This window comes from Festucalex cinctus, chromosome 7 (assembly GCF_051991245.1).
Source record: "Festucalex cinctus isolate MCC-2025b chromosome 7, RoL_Fcin_1.0, whole genome shotgun sequence".
NCBI classification, from domain to species: Eukaryota; Metazoa; Chordata; class Actinopteri; order Syngnathiformes; family Syngnathidae; genus Festucalex; species Festucalex cinctus.
This window is the reverse complement of record NC_135417.1, coordinates 346,140-361,309: the sequence shown is the minus strand read 5'-3', so window position 1 is coordinate 361,309 and position 15,170 is coordinate 346,140. Positions and strand designations below refer to the sequence as shown.

Here is a 15,170-nt window from a genome sequence, read left to right as displayed (position 1 = left end):
GTTCCACAGGGTTCAGTTTTGGGGCCCTGCTGTTTTCATTGTATTTGCTGCCCCTGGGTTCCATCTTAGAAAGTATGGTCTTTCTTTTTACTTCTATGTGGATAACAAATACAAATAAAAATTTTTGGGGTAATAAATCAATAATTTATATTAAGAATAAGAATAACACAAAGACTCCATTTCTGTACTCAGGCACAAACAATAATAGTAATATTAATTATTATTATAGTTGCAAAAAAGGATACAGTAATACACAAATATTTGGGAAAAGTACAATAAATAATAATAAAAACAATAATACAGTAAAATAATTAAATGAAATATTGCACACACATGAGCAGTGCTACTGCGTATGTGTCTGTGTGTGAAGCTCCATTAAACCCTTGCGTTGATCTCGTGTTCTGTCACGGGAACATGCCTGGCAAGTTCGGACCTGCATTTATCTTTTTTCATTTTTTTCATCATCTGGTGCCATTGATACCTTAGATGAACAGATTCTCTTATCAGCGCTGAGGCCCCGCAGCCGGTCCCCTGGTACTGATGCACTGATTAGCGCTTTGCACTACACTAGCGAGAGACACTTCACCTTGAGGATATGACATGACGACACATGAATACACATTCTGTACCAAAAAAAAAAAATCAAATGAATAACAGCTTGTATCAAACTTAAATGAAATTCTGTAGTATTTTGGCAACTTTATCTCAATAATTGATAAGCAATTAATTTGTGCATTAAACTTTATTTACATTAACAATCATCTGCTATCTGCAACTATAATAAAACTATTGATTATGTAGCCCAATTGTTAACAATTATGTACAACTACCATAAGGGTAATAAGGGCAAATATTTGAAGTTATCTGCAGGTATGATCAGTCATGTGAGACAGGTGAGAGGTATGCATTTTGTGTGTGCGTGCGTGTCACAAGATCAACACATGTCAGCTATGTATGACCAGTTATGTTCACTGTGCGCCTAATTTGTCAGCAGCTAGCTTAGCATTGTTGATAAAAACAAAAAATAATAATCAGGTGATTCTACAGTACAGTATTCAAGGGAGTGTGCATTTTTCCAGATATGACTTTCTTCTGGTCTCTGATTGGTTGACTGGGTCATGGGGGCATTTGTAAACCACTTTTTATGATCTTTTAAAGTTTGGGCTTGATGCTCGCTTTTCACGTATTTATGAACGAAATACATCATGTCAGACCAGCTGTCTACCCAATGTTAGACGTGGTCTGAGCAGGTGTAAAGGTTTCAATCGACTTTTTGCCGTCAAATTGTCAAATGCCAGGCGCGTCTCTAACGGCGTAGATGCGCTACCGATTTAAGTAAAGCCCAAATAGTTCACATGAAATCCAAAAATTAAACAAGAAACAATGCTTGTGTAAAAAAAACAAACAAAAAAAACAAACTTATAATCAGGTGATTATGACCCTTATCCCTCCTTTTCCTCTAATTTCTTTCATCCAGGCCTCTGATTGGCTGGAACTGTGTCTTTCTCTCCCCGGGTAATAGTTGACATTCCTACAAATCATAACAACATTCCTCCTTTTGCCTGTGGGGGAAGATGAGGAGGCTGATATTGGTGACTGACATCGCTTATCATACTGAAAAAGAAAAAAAAAAACGACACGTATACTGTCCAATATGAAAGCTTCTTGACAACGTATACTTTTCTGCTCAAATTCCTCAGCTAGCACTGTTAGCTTGTTAGCATTCTCCTTTCCTTTTATTTGAAACAGTTGACGCAGTAGAAGCTTTTAAAGACTCCTTTGAGGACAGCCATTAATTAATTAACTCTTTGACCGCCAAAAACGTTTAATAACGATGAGTAAAATCACGAAGTATGCCGCCATAAACGTTAAATAATGACAACTAAGTTTTTTTTGTTTTTGTTTTTTCTCATCAATGCGCAGTGCCACATCTAAGTGCAGTTCTGCCTGGTCAATGGGTTGTGGAATCGAAAAACACTCACTAACTATGGCCAGCAGATGGCAGCATTGTACCTCTTTTCAATGGGCTGTCGGTGTATGAAATTACAATGAAACATGACAAAATCTGATGAAATAGAACGTTTTCAAGGATGACGTGAATTATCAAAGCCTTTGTCATATCAAAGTTTTTTTTGATAACGTGTGGCAGTAAAAGAGTTAAGACTATCCAGTTGGTGCTGGTGTCTGTGGTTCTCACTTTGCTTTATCTATCCTTCCCTCCTTCCTCTCTTTAGTTTTTCCTCTGGTCACTTGAGATCTTAATTTATTAGAAGTATGAGGTTTCTGGGGTTGGCATAAGACTCTGGTTTTGTAACCACGCAGGAGGGGTCTTGTTGGTGCTGGACTTCACCTTGATGGATTGGATGTACTGGCTTCTATGGATCTCACTCTGCCTTATCGATCCTTCCCTCCTTCCTCTCTTTAGTTTTTCCTCTGGGCTCTTGAGATCTCGCTAAATTTGCTGGAATTTAGAGGCTTCCGGGGTTGGCGTAAGACTTTGATTTTGTAATCATGGGGAAGGCAGGAAGTGTTTGGTCGGTGCTGGATTTCACTTTGATTTACCTTTCTTTTCTCTTTATTTCTTTTTTTTTCTGACCTTTTCTCTGGTCTCCTGACCATTTAAACCTCACGACTCTGGCAAGATTCTGAAGTACCTGGTTAAGGCGAAGGGTAATGGGATATTTATAAGGTTTTAGGTGAATGAATGAGTATAAATTTATACGTATTTGCACGCACGCACGCGCACGCACGCACGCAAACGCACGCACACATACACACAAAAAAAAAAAAAAAAAAAAAGAGCAATGATGACAAGACGTTGAATCGGTAAGACTACCGAATGAACAATTCTGAGCTCTTTATAAAAAAAAAAAAAAAAAAAAAAAAGACTATCTGACGCAATTTTTTTTAAACTAATTTAAGACTTTCTAAGAACTTTTGAAGTCACTTTGAATCAATTTAAGCTTGTATAGGACCATTTGAAGACACTTATTTCAAATTCAAGACTTTTTAAGACCTTTTTGACGATGGCTATCATATTTGCGAGTTTTTACGACTCTTTTAGACCACCTCGACCAATTTCAAGACAAATAATTCACGTAAATTCCAAAACTTGCTGACAAATTTCAGGTACCAAGATCAAATTTATAGATTTTTAGGATCTCTTTAAAGATACAGTGTACAGCCGCGATCCGTGTGAAAATCCGCATATAATTAATGGCAATTGAAATGTATTAAGAACCCTCTAAAATTATTCAAAAATCATTCATTAATAGGATATTAAATTGGGAAGAAAAATAAACAAAAAACCGAAAATATATATTTAAAAAAAAAAAAAAAAAACAGCTGCCAGAATGTCAGCTGTACTTTAACTCAAATTGAAGACTTTTCCAGACCTTTTTGAAAATGGATATCAAATTCAAGACTTTTGAAGACGTCCTCAACCAACTTTAACACCAACAATCCACATAAAATCCAATCAAAAAAGAAGCAAGCATGTCTCATGTAACTTAAGTGATGAACGTAATGTATGGCTTACCCTGAAGAAGCTTCCAAGTTGAACTTTACCTGGAAGCTTCTTGTAGGTGGAGCTATAGGTGACCCCGCCCTCTTGTCTGAGGAGGTGTGTAGAGTTAAAAACTCAAATGAAAGAGATGCTCACTCATTTATTTCTTTCCACTCTCATACATGCACACAAACACACACGCACGCACGCACATTTCAGTCTGCCAGTTCTGGCTGCAGCCACATTTTGTGTTTGCGTGACACCCGGTGGGTCCACATTTCTCCAGCGGCTCCGTTAATCCAGAAAGGACACGGCAGCAATGACGGACGCGTCCACCAACATGCGGCTGAAGCTGCCCATCGTCTGCTTCATCCTGCAGATCATCCTCATCATCCTCTTCGGCGTGCTGGTCCAGTACGGCCACGAGGTGGACGCCAAGCAATGGCACAAACACAACCACTCAGACTACGATAACGACTTCTACTACCGCTACCCCAGTGAGTCACCACCATCTTCTTCTCCTTCTCCTTCTTCTTCTTCTGCTTCTTCTTCTTATCTTTCTCCTTTTTCCTTCTTCTTCTCCTCCTCCTTCTTCTTCTTTTTCTTCTTCTTCTCCTTCTTCTTCTTCTTCTCCTTCTTCTTCTTCTTCTTCTTATCTTTCTCCTTTTTCTTCTTCTCCTTCTTCTTCTTCTTCTTCTTCTTCTTCTCCTCTTTAGCTGGAGCTGTAAAAAATCATTCAGTGTATCCTTATTATGCTGTGTTTCATTGTTTGCAGATTTTTGCATTAAATTACTTACAGCTGACAGCTGTTGAGCAGATAGTTGAACAAGTCTTCAAAAAGATGGCTTTAAGCTGTTTATTGCCACTCCCAGATTACTGACTGTCAAACTAAAGCAAACACATTGTGTATTTAAAACAACCACGTGACTTTGACTAAAGTCCGCTTAGCTCAATGTTGATAAAAAAAAAAAAAAAAAAAAAAAAGGCTCATGAATAACATTGATTTTGTGGTGTTATAACCCTTTAGGCAACAGATATTTTCAAGACAACGGGTATTTGAACACACACTAAAGCAACACATGTAGACAGATTATATAATCTTAAAATAATTCTTAATCCTCTGTGAAGAACGACTAATATTACTGCAGCCATGTACTGTATTTCTGTTTGTTTGCGTTATACTGCCCCCAGGTGCCCAAGTCATGCACACCAAAAGGAGCAGCACAATGTGCATTGATGAAGTAAAAAATATGGCGCAAACTGTTTAATTATTGACTTTTTTTTTTAAATGTAATTACTGTATGTTTTATGTAGCGCACAGAGAGGTATTGTTGTTTAAAAACAAATTCTATTTTTTTTCTTGTTTTTTTTTAGGGGAGTGGCTGAAATGGAATTAATGATTTAAACATGTAAGTGGGGTATATTAAATTTCAATATTTTCACCTACTGGAACGTATCCCTCACAATTAACGGTAGTGCAGCATATTTTAAAACCCGATGGAAGCGAGCTCTCTCCAGTCATGAGGAACTACAATACCCATAATGCATCACACCTCTAGCTAGAAGAATGAAAGTTACATTTTCCAGACGATTTATGGTGCTGCAACTTTACTACAGAACTTCTCGAGGAACATTAGACTTTTACATTGTTGTCCAAATGTAGTTCCAAGGTAACAAGAAAAAGATAATGGGTCTGCCGTTCGGATCCTGAATCTAACTGGATGACTACTTTTAGTTGAAGGGACTACAAGTATCAACAATTGAAGGTTCTGCTCTGTGGATTTTAAAAAGACAATGCTGCAAAAAGAAACAAAAAAAAACTGTTGTGAAACTTTGAGCTGTAATCAGTAACATATTCACATGTATAACATATGAAATTGTTATTCTTTTGTGTAAAATGCCAAGTGAGCAGCTCTGATCTCTAATTGGAATTGGACATTTTACAGTCCATTGACTCATCAAAGCCTTTTTTCGCTCTCTTTTAATACATAAAAGATGATCCATTGTTGTTTGCATTCTTCTACTTCATACATATGCTATTTTTTTTAAATCACACAGAAGACACATGACTGAATGATTTGAGGACTGTTGTGTTAAAAATGGGTCAAAAGTGCAGCCAGATCCGGCCTGTTGTCTCCTGAAGGGGCGTGGCCTTTTGAGTCATGTGATGTAAAAAAAAACAGTAAGTGAAGATGACCCTGCCACCCCACTCCTGTCCACAGCTTCAATTTTAAAACACTCAAACGTGTCCGTCAAAGTGACGAGTGAGTGCTTGTCGCTTATCTAACTTTCCTGCAGGCGGGAATGCCGAGAACGCAGAGAGACAAACACTTTCATCTTATCCCGGTCTTTATCTGCGGCATGCTAACTCGCTAACTGAGGTTGCTCAACATTCAATCCCGTAAAGATGGCGTGATACAAACTGCACAATAGTTCAGAAAAAAAAGGCACCGTTTAAATAAGAGACAAACAAAGCATGACAGTAGTGGACTATGGACTACAATCACCAAAACCATGACGAACTTCTGATCTGGCCGGTGATCGGCAAATGAGCATCATGCTAGCTTCTTGTGTTGTTCACCATAGCTGGGGAAGAGACAAACACAAAAGCACAAGCAACTGCCAGAAATTAGTATCGTTGTATCCTGCGATACATGTATTACATGTACATGTACATATTTGAAAAAAAATAATACAAAGACATTTTAACACATGATATATTTAGAAAAGAGCATTGAATAACACAAAAATATTGTACTAACAGTCTACCTATCCCTCTCTATGTATCCAGTAAACAAATCCTGATTCTTTTCTGAACTAACGAACAAACTAACAAAACGTTAATAATTATGCCAAAAGATGTACATTACCTTTCTGTAGGCGCAAAAAGCAGGATTATAGAAGATGGCGTTCAACAATTTTCAACAAAAACTTGGCTGCACTGAAATACTTCCGGTTTTCATTCTTCTAAACTAAATAGTACTCCGCCATCTTGTGGTCGGCAGTGGAATTACATCAAATATAAACAAAGGTTAGAACAAAATAGATTTACGAACTGTACAAAAAAAATCTAATACACATTACTATATATTTTCTTGGATTTTTGGGGGGATGAGGCGGAATGGATTATTAGCATTACCAGATTTGCGATACATGTTTTGAGTTATTAAGTCACACATCGACTTAAACTTGCATCTCAAGGTACGACTGTAAATATATTGTGAGGGATAAGTACCTGAAAACAGTTGGGTGGCAAAATAAGCCTTGCTATAGTATGTGCCACTTTTCACCAGATCAAGTCGCATTAAGAGTGAAATCCACTCTTTGTATGTAACACAGTGAGGTGCTATCGCTTGCGGGTAATACGGTTCAGTTTTAATGAGGCTTTTCAACTCATTTGCTCCCAAAGACGTATTTATACGTTTTTTTATGTTTTTTTTTTGTTTTTTTTTAAATGCTAGAGCATACAAAAGGCTTTGATGCAGCCTCTAAACTGAAGAAAACGCTTGAAACAATGGTAGTTATTACAAAAAAAGCCAGCAGGTGGCAGCAGAGTATAAGAGATCAAACAGAGCTATGTTGCAAAAAACTCTTTTCCCCACTGTTTTAAACAAAATTGTGATGAAACTTAGCTATATTCTAATGCCAATTTCTGCAAAACGGAAACAGATAGAAATGTACTTTTTTTTCCTGATGAAAGAAGAGATGCTAATTTTTCTTTTGGTAGATTCCATGTTTTATAGCAATAGAACACAAATACTCTGTGGGCCTTGCAAAAGCAGTCAAAATCCAGTAAAGGGGTTTGCATCAGTGAAAATGGGTGGGAGTGAATGAGTTAAAAAAGGATTTTATTTTAAGCTCCCACAGAGATTTCCTTGGTAAGCGACTGCACTCAAGTTAGACAAAGACATTCAAGAAACAGTAAGACACAAGTGTGTGATCATTTCGACTTAAGCGTTTACATTCCATATACGAGTGTCTCTCAATGAGCATAGCATCATGGGTGATTTTGGACACTATTGTCATGTTTTGTCACTTTTTCAGGATATCATTTTTTGCTAGTGTTTTTTTTCTAGGCCGTCCTCACACAGCAGATAAGATCGAATGTTGACACAGCGGCGCCTTCCTGGTCTTTTACGTTTTACTAGCAGTCAGATGTCGCCCGTTCGGGTCACATGGCGTGATTGCATCATCGCAGATAAGACGATGCCCTCGCCGTCACGCGAACTGAAAGGCATCTTCACGATTCAGCATTTTTGAATTTGTGTGTGGAAAAGCAAGCAGGTCAATGTGTTAACAAGTCAACTGTCATTTCACAGTGGCTTATTGTTTTTCTTGTGGCCAATAAACATACTAATTTAGTTTTATTTTATGTTCTCTTCATGGATATTGCAGTGAGTTTTGGGGCCCAACAGGGGGATGCTGGCACCAGTTGCAAGTGTGTCTGTGCCAATTAACTGTTGCCATGGCAATGGTGGCCATTGGACAGCTTGTTATTGTTTCGCTGAAACATTCAGTTTCATAGTGAGAGTGTAGAAAATGTTTCTCCATTTTTGTATAATTAATTATAACTTCACTCACGTTAAAAGTTCAAGTTAGGGTTGTGGGTTGACATTTTGGTTTCAAGTTTGGGTATAAGAGAGTTTTATAGCCAGTCATCATTAGACATATCTGCATAGAAGTGAAAATAAAACATTAGTGGGCAAAGAAGTGAGCCCTGTGGAACGCCAACCGGCATCATTTCACACAAAATGCGTCTGTACAGGCTTCCAGGACGTTCACGTGATGATCTTCATCGGCTTCGGCTTCCTGATGACCTTCTTGCAGCGCTACGGTTTCAGCAGCGTAGGCTTCAACTTCCTGATTGCCGCTTTCGCGCTGCAGTGGGCCACGCTCATGCAGGGATTCTTCCACGGCATGCACGGCGGAAAGATACACATCGGAGTCGAGAGGTAAGCGTTCAACATGACAGCTTCGTGTTTTTATAGAGGTAGCAAGAGTACTCGCGCTGTACATTAAGCAGATGCACACATTATGTAAACAAACAAACAAAAAACTGGTAAAAGTGCAAGTACTGACTGCTGCTCGTTATATCTGTTTTACAAAGTATTTGTACTTAGCCACTTTCAACCACTGGATTTTTCTGATCATCTTTTCCAGCATGATCAACGCGGATTTCTGCACTGGCTCGGTGTTGATCTCGTTCGGGGCGGTTCTGGGTAAAACCAGTCCCATCCAGCTCCTGGTGATGGCGCTGTTTGAGGTCACCCTGTTTGCAGTGAATGAGTTCATCCTGCTCTCCGCTCTGGGGGTCAGTTCTAAACAACAAAATTGTGTTCAGCGTGCCTTTCAGAGCAATTTATTAAAGAAATTGAGGTTGTTTCAAATTCAGGTTCGAAGAATTCTCTTTGTCTAAAAGCTTTTTTTTTTTTTTTTTTCAAATATTTTTCTGGTTGACTCATATTTTTGCGCTTTTCTTATCAGTTAAAAAAAAAAAAAAAGAAATTGCATAATGATATGAGAGGTGAGATGAGAACAAAAAAAAAGTCTCTAATAAGCCTTCTTTTTTCCAGGCCAAGGATGCGGGTGGCTCCATGACCATCCACACCTTCGGGGCCTACTTTGGGCTCATCGTGGCCCGAGTCCTGTACCGACCCAACCTGGACAAGAGCAAACACCGGAACAGCTCGGTGTACCACTCGGATCTCTTCGCCATGATCGGTAACATCTCAAAAATGTGCAAATATTTTTGTAAAGCAATTTTATTGCCACACTTTTTCATGAAAATCAGGTAGTACAGAAGGAAGAGTCATTCAAAATTGTGATACAAAGTTAGCATAGCATACAATTAGCAAAGTGAAAAGATGATGGTGACAAGAGGACAAAGACATTAATTAAACAACAGCAAAATAGTTCGCTCTCTATTCATTCAAAAGTCACCAGAAGTGTGTTGCTAGCCTTGTGAGCTTATCTGGCTAATCTTGCTAACTCAGCTCCACGTTAGTAGCATAAGAAGCTAACAAAACATAGCATTATTTTACAGAAGAATTATATTGCGTTTAACAACCTCATTCGGTTTGTCACTACAATGACTGGAGGCGGGGCTTGGGTGGAGCTAGGGCGTCACGTAGACATGACAACTACTTGATGTTAGCCACTTTTGGCATATGCTGTATTTAGCAGTCTCCTGGTGACTAGTTAAAGGGATACTTGGCTCATTGAACAATTTTCAGCAGTGAAAAGTTAATATTTTGTCCAGAATGAATGTGATAACTTCATTACGTTTTATGTACAATACCTTTAAAAAGTAATTTTTCTACTTGCTGTCGAGTTTCGACTGATGATGCCATCACCTGTGCTGAGGAAGTAGGTAACGGCCATTCATGGCTCACCTGTTTTCTGGGTTTGGTCAGCAAACTGAGCCATGATTGGTCTTTACCTGCTTCCTCAGCACAGGTGATGTCATCATCAGTCAAGAGCAAGTAGAAAAATTACTTTTCAAAGGTATTAATTGTACATGAAAAATAATGAAGTTACCACATTTATTATAGAGAAAATATTCACTCATTCACTACCAGCTATTTTCATAGAAGCTCCCGTTTTATTGGATTTGGACTGATTTTACAAAGCCTACAGAATATTGTGCTATAAAAACATGGAACCTACCAAAAGAAAGATTTAAAGTTTCTTTTTTAATCAGGAAAAAAAGTACATTTCTATCTTTTTCTATTTTGCAATATTAAGCATAAGAATATAGCTATGTTTCACCAATATTCACAAATCTATTTGGAAATGTAAGTCCGACATGGCCCTGGTTGATAGCTTATACTCTGCTGCCACCTAGTGGCCGTTTGTGTAATAACTACCATTTCTTCAGGTGTTCTTTGCAGTTGAGAGGCTGCATCAAAGCCTTCTGTATGCTCTAGCATTAAAAAAAAAACATAAAAAAACGTATCAATACGTCTTTGGTGCATTTAAAACATTTAAAATAGAACGTATTTATACGTTTCTGGGAGCAAATGAGATAACTCTTTACTGCTGAAAATGTCTCAATGAGTCAAGTATCCCTTTAAGAAAAAAATGGAGACAAATCTAGTGATCTTAAGTGTTGTTTTTGGAGAAAATTGAAGACTATGAGACTTCCTCCAGAAAAAATATAACTATGAGCATCGATAAATATTTGATTGTATTTCCCTTGTGGAGGTAGCACTTAACCACTAATCCACCTCACTACATTGTCCCTTTGCAGAGCAGATACGTGCTTGAGGTGCATGCAGAAGTTAATGTGACATTTTGCGATTGTTATCTCGCAGGTACCATCTTCCTGTGGATGTTCTGGCCCAGCTTCAACTCGGCCATCACGGCCCACGGCGACGACCAGCACCGCACGGCCCTCAACACGTACTACTCGCTGGCCGCGTGCACGCTCGCCACTTACGGCGTGTCCGCCCTCACCGCACACGACGGAAAGCTGGATATGGTGAGAAAGAAAACGTGTCCGCGGTACGCTCGGCAGGTTGTAAACGGAGACGAAAGCCGATAGTCGCGGGGGCGCCGCGCTGCCTCCGATAGCAATCAGCGTTCAGTGATGGACTCGGATAACGCGGGTGAACATAGTAGACTGGTGACATGTGGGCAGAGCTAATCTGATGTTGGCATCATTCGTGTTTGTGTTTCATAACCTGAAAGGCAGAAATATGTGCGCTCTGAGTAGCACCATCATGATCAGTAGCATAGAAGTTGTGATAAAAAAAAAAAAAAATATATATATATATATATATATATATATATATATATATATATTTGTTTTTTTTATATATATATATATATATATTTTTTTTTTATATTTATATATTTTTTATATATATATATATATATATATATATATATATATATATATATATATATATATATATATATATATATATATTATTGCAAGTCACTGTAATATTATAGACACTGCGCATAAATATCAGAAAATTGTTCTTAAAAGTTAAATATAACTAAACTGTGCTTAGGAAGTGATTCTTTCGTGTACCACTAGGGGTACTAGTAGTACTAAACTTTGAAGCAAAGGTTATGGGTTCAAGACAGGGGTAGGGTTCCTAGCATGCCAATAGGGTTTTAAAAAAAATAAGGTTTTCAGTTAGGGTTATTCAAATAAATATTACTGGAGGTTTTAAAATTATGTTTTCAAGATAGCGTTGGGGTTTCAAAGTACGGTTTTTAAGACCATGGTTAAGAATTCAAGTTAGAGTTTCAAATTAGTCTTGAAACCTGGGTTAAGGGCAAGGTTATTTTAGTTAACTAAAACTAGCAAAAAAAACTAAAACCACAATTCAAAAAAACAATTGTATTAACAAAATAAAATAAAAACGAAAATGCTTTTTAAAAAATGAAAACTCACTGAAACTACATTTTATGTTTACAAAAAAACTAAAACTTTCTTGCAAAAATGTCCTTCGTTTTAGTCTTTGGTAATTGATTTAATGCATGAGCCTTTGGGGATGATTTTAAATGTGATTTTTAGTAGATTTATTTTGATATAAACCGTAAGAATGACGTTTGAAAGTATATCACACATAAGTGACGTCAACCAGCAGCAGCCATTAGAAAAGCACCTTCAAATGACGTCGCTCCCATGGCATAAAAAAAAAAAAAAAAACTAAACTAAACTAAAACTAATATTGAAACTAACTAAAACTAAGCATTTATTAAAGAACTAAAACTAACAGAGCCACCCTGGAAACTAATTAAAATGAACTAAATTAAAAAAAACAAAACATAAAACGAAATAAAAACTAACTAAAATGAAAATGCCTAAACTAATAACCCTGGTTAAGGTTCAAACAAATTAGGATTTCAAACCAGATTGAGGGTTTCGAGCTAAGGTTCGGGATTTAGATTCGGGTTAGGTTTTTCAAATTGTGTTTTTTTAGCTGGATCCGGATTTCAAACAATTGTTAGTGCTTCAAAATTAGAAATTCAATACAGAGCGAGCCTTTCAACGTAGGATTTCATATCAGTGTTATAGAATCAAGTTAGGGTTTCAAGGTATGATTTCAAGAAAGGGTATAAATATGTCTTGTTGTAGGTCCACATCCAAAACGCAGCCCTGGCTGGTGGCGTGGCTGCGGGCACAGCAGGAGAAATGATGTTAACGCCATTTGGCTCCATGATCGTCGGTTTCCTGGCCGGGATCATCTCCGTGCTGGGATTCAAGTTCCTCTCGGTACAAGCAGTGTTGATGATGTCCACTAGATGGTGCTAACTCACGCAGCTATGCGGTGTTGCTGAGGTGTGTTTGTTCACGATTCCAGCCCATCCTGGAGGAGAAGCTGAAGATCCAGGACACGTGCGGCGTTCACAACCTGCACGGCATGCCCGGCATCCTGGGCGCCATCGTGGGAGCTGTCACGGCCGCCTTGGCCTCCGCCGACACTTACGGAGAAGGGTAACTCAAAACAGGTTCACGCCCTCCACTATGTGGCGGGACGCGAGGTGACATGTTCGGGTGGTCACGTGATGGGATTCGTGTGCTCGTGTGCTTCTGGCAGCCTGGCTGACGTGTTCCCGGATGTGGCGAATGGCGAAGTGGACGCGTCCTTCCAGGGTGTTCGGCAGGCCATCTCCTTGGCGGTCACCCTGGGCATGGCCCTGCTGGGGGGGCTCATAGTTGGTGGGTTCACATCACACTCGTTACAAGTGGTTGCAAATTTGGCTTTCAAGACGGGGGTATGGTTACAAATTAGGGTTTCGAGACATAATTGGTTAGGGTTTTAAATTAAGGTTTTAAGACAGGGTTGGAGTTTCTTCTACTGATCTGTGTTGTAGTATAATAATAATAATAATAATAATAATAATAATAATAATAATAATAATAATAATAATAATAATATCTTGTCATGCCAGGGTTCATCATGAAGTTGCCCGTTTTTGGTGCTCCCCCTGACACCCTTTGCTATGAGGACAGCATCTACTGGGAGGTGAGTGGACAATAAATACTTTGTTTAAACAATTGGTTAAGTGATGGAAATAAAAATGGTCCCAGTAGACACAGTTATTAGTGTGCTCAAATGTTTTACTCGTAGTAGTGACAAGATATAGTTATGGTAACAAGAATGTAGCAATGTATCAGCAGTGTCATCAATTGGCCAGCAGGTGGCGACGTTGTACCACACTTGGTGTATTAAACGGCAGTTACTGGAAGATAAAACGACATCATGTTAGTTACCCACAATGCATCGTATGACATTATTGAATGTATAATTGAACTCGACACAATGAGAGTCACTGTGCTGCCCTAATTTAATTTTACGGTTGCATTCATTAGTTAAAATATTTAGAAACTATTATGGTTTTTAATTAAACGCACTAATATTTTTGAGTACTTAATATTTTCAATTGCAAGTTTTATTTTAAATAGAAAATTATACTAGTTATTTTAATTACTGTATAATACTAATAATATATATTTTGTATTTTTATTTAACCAGAATGGAATCACCAATTTGTATTTATTTCCTTTATATAGTATTTAAATAAATACACATGAAATGGACATGTATGTTCAATTTAGACGTATATACTGTCTACTTTATGTTTTTCATGCACTGGATTTTTTTTTATTTTTTATTTTTTACGTGTGTTCTGTTTCAGGTTCCCGGGGCCGAGGAGGGCCACGAGGACCAGCTGACCACTGTTATATCTGCAGAGACGGAGAAACTCAATGGCTAAACACAACGTACATTGTCATGCGTGTGCTTTTCAAAGGGACAGTTCCAAAAAGACAAGCGCGGCAGCAAACTTCCACCTTTAGATGGCGCTGTGCTGCAGGCCTGCATGGGAAGTGAGCCTCTTTGATGAAGGATGCCAGTCAATCTGCAAAGTAGGCCACAGCAACATGAATGCTTACTGTTGATTTTCCACACCAAAGAGCAGCCAACTTCCTTTTAAAATGATAAATTTTCATATAAATATTTGTACTATTTCATAGGTTGTGGGTTTTCTTTGACGTTATTTTTCTTACTACCATTTTTCATTGGCCCTTAGAGATTTTTTTTTTTAATTCTCTGAATGTTCCCATTTGTATTCTAGCTTGTTTTTTAAGGTACAATGTTGTATTATTTTGGTCCAAATAAACCTTTTTCATGTGATGTGGTGCTGTATTCAATATCACACATCTTTAAGCAACAATACAGTGAAAATCAGTTATCGAGCAGTGCTATGTTAAATTTAATTATATAGGTTATATTTATAATATATTGATAGCAATAGGTGAAAATCTGTGATACTGCAAGACAATGCAAAAAGCTTGTTTTATATCTAGTTTTACCTCTGGCACCTGTTTTCTGAGTTTGGCCATGTGATGTCCGCAAGCTGAGCCATGTTTGGTCGTTACCTGAGCCCTGAGTAACTGATGTCATTTTCAGTCGACAGCAAGTGGCAAAATGGCTGCCCCCTGAGATAGATAAATGGGTGGATTTTGCTGCTTAATTCATATTCCATGAACATAATAATCAGAAGAATGCCTCGTTTAGACTAGTGGGGGCACATAGAACTATCGTAAAGCAAAATTTTGAGTAATGCTAACGTACACCAAATTAGCATTAATGTTACAATTCTCAAGCTTCAAAAGACATGGAGCAACAACACATACAAACAG

At 38.0% G+C, this 15,170-nt stretch overlaps 1 protein-coding gene and 1 long non-coding RNA gene across 2 annotated transcripts; one reads left to right on the top strand and one right to left on the bottom strand.

The window, feature by feature from the left end:
* Positions 1–3,656: 3,656 nt before the first annotated feature.
* On the top strand, positions 3,657–14,661 carry rhbg (Rh family B glycoprotein). The gene is made up of 10 exons (XM_077526035.1): positions 3,657–4,002; positions 8,271–8,457; positions 8,666–8,816; positions 9,079–9,226; positions 10,819–10,985; positions 12,600–12,737; positions 12,826–12,959; positions 13,063–13,184; positions 13,418–13,491; positions 14,165–14,661. The coding sequence occupies exons 1-10, from the start codon at positions 3,825–3,827 to the stop codon at positions 14,240–14,242; spliced, it is 1,377 nt and encodes a 458-aa protein (XP_077382161.1). The 5' UTR covers positions 3,657–3,824; the 3' UTR covers positions 14,243–14,661.
* LOC144021846 (uncharacterized) lies at positions 3,665–4,392 on the bottom strand. Its single transcript, XR_013284199.1, has 2 exons — positions 4,303–4,392; positions 3,665–4,227 (listed from the first exon to the last, which is right to left on the bottom strand). It is a non-coding gene; the product is annotated as an uncharacterized LOC144021846 (long non-coding RNA).
* Positions 14,662–15,170: the final 509 nt, after the last annotated feature.

What these genes read in the sequence shown, in the direction of transcription:
- rhbg (XM_077526035.1), top strand. Translation starts at nt 3,825, where the DNA reads ATGACGGACGCGTCCACCAACATGCGGCTGAAGCTGCCCATCGTCTGC. An exon ending in CTTCTACTACCGCTACCCCA is followed by an intron (nt 4,003 to 8,270) that starts GTGAGTCACCAC and finishes GCGTCTGTACAG; the next exon opens with GCTTCCAGGACGTTCACGTG. An exon ending in GCCGACACTTACGGAGAAGG is followed by an intron (nt 12,960 to 13,062) that starts GTAACTCAAAAC and finishes TGCTTCTGGCAG; the next exon opens with CCTGGCTGACGTGTTCCCGG.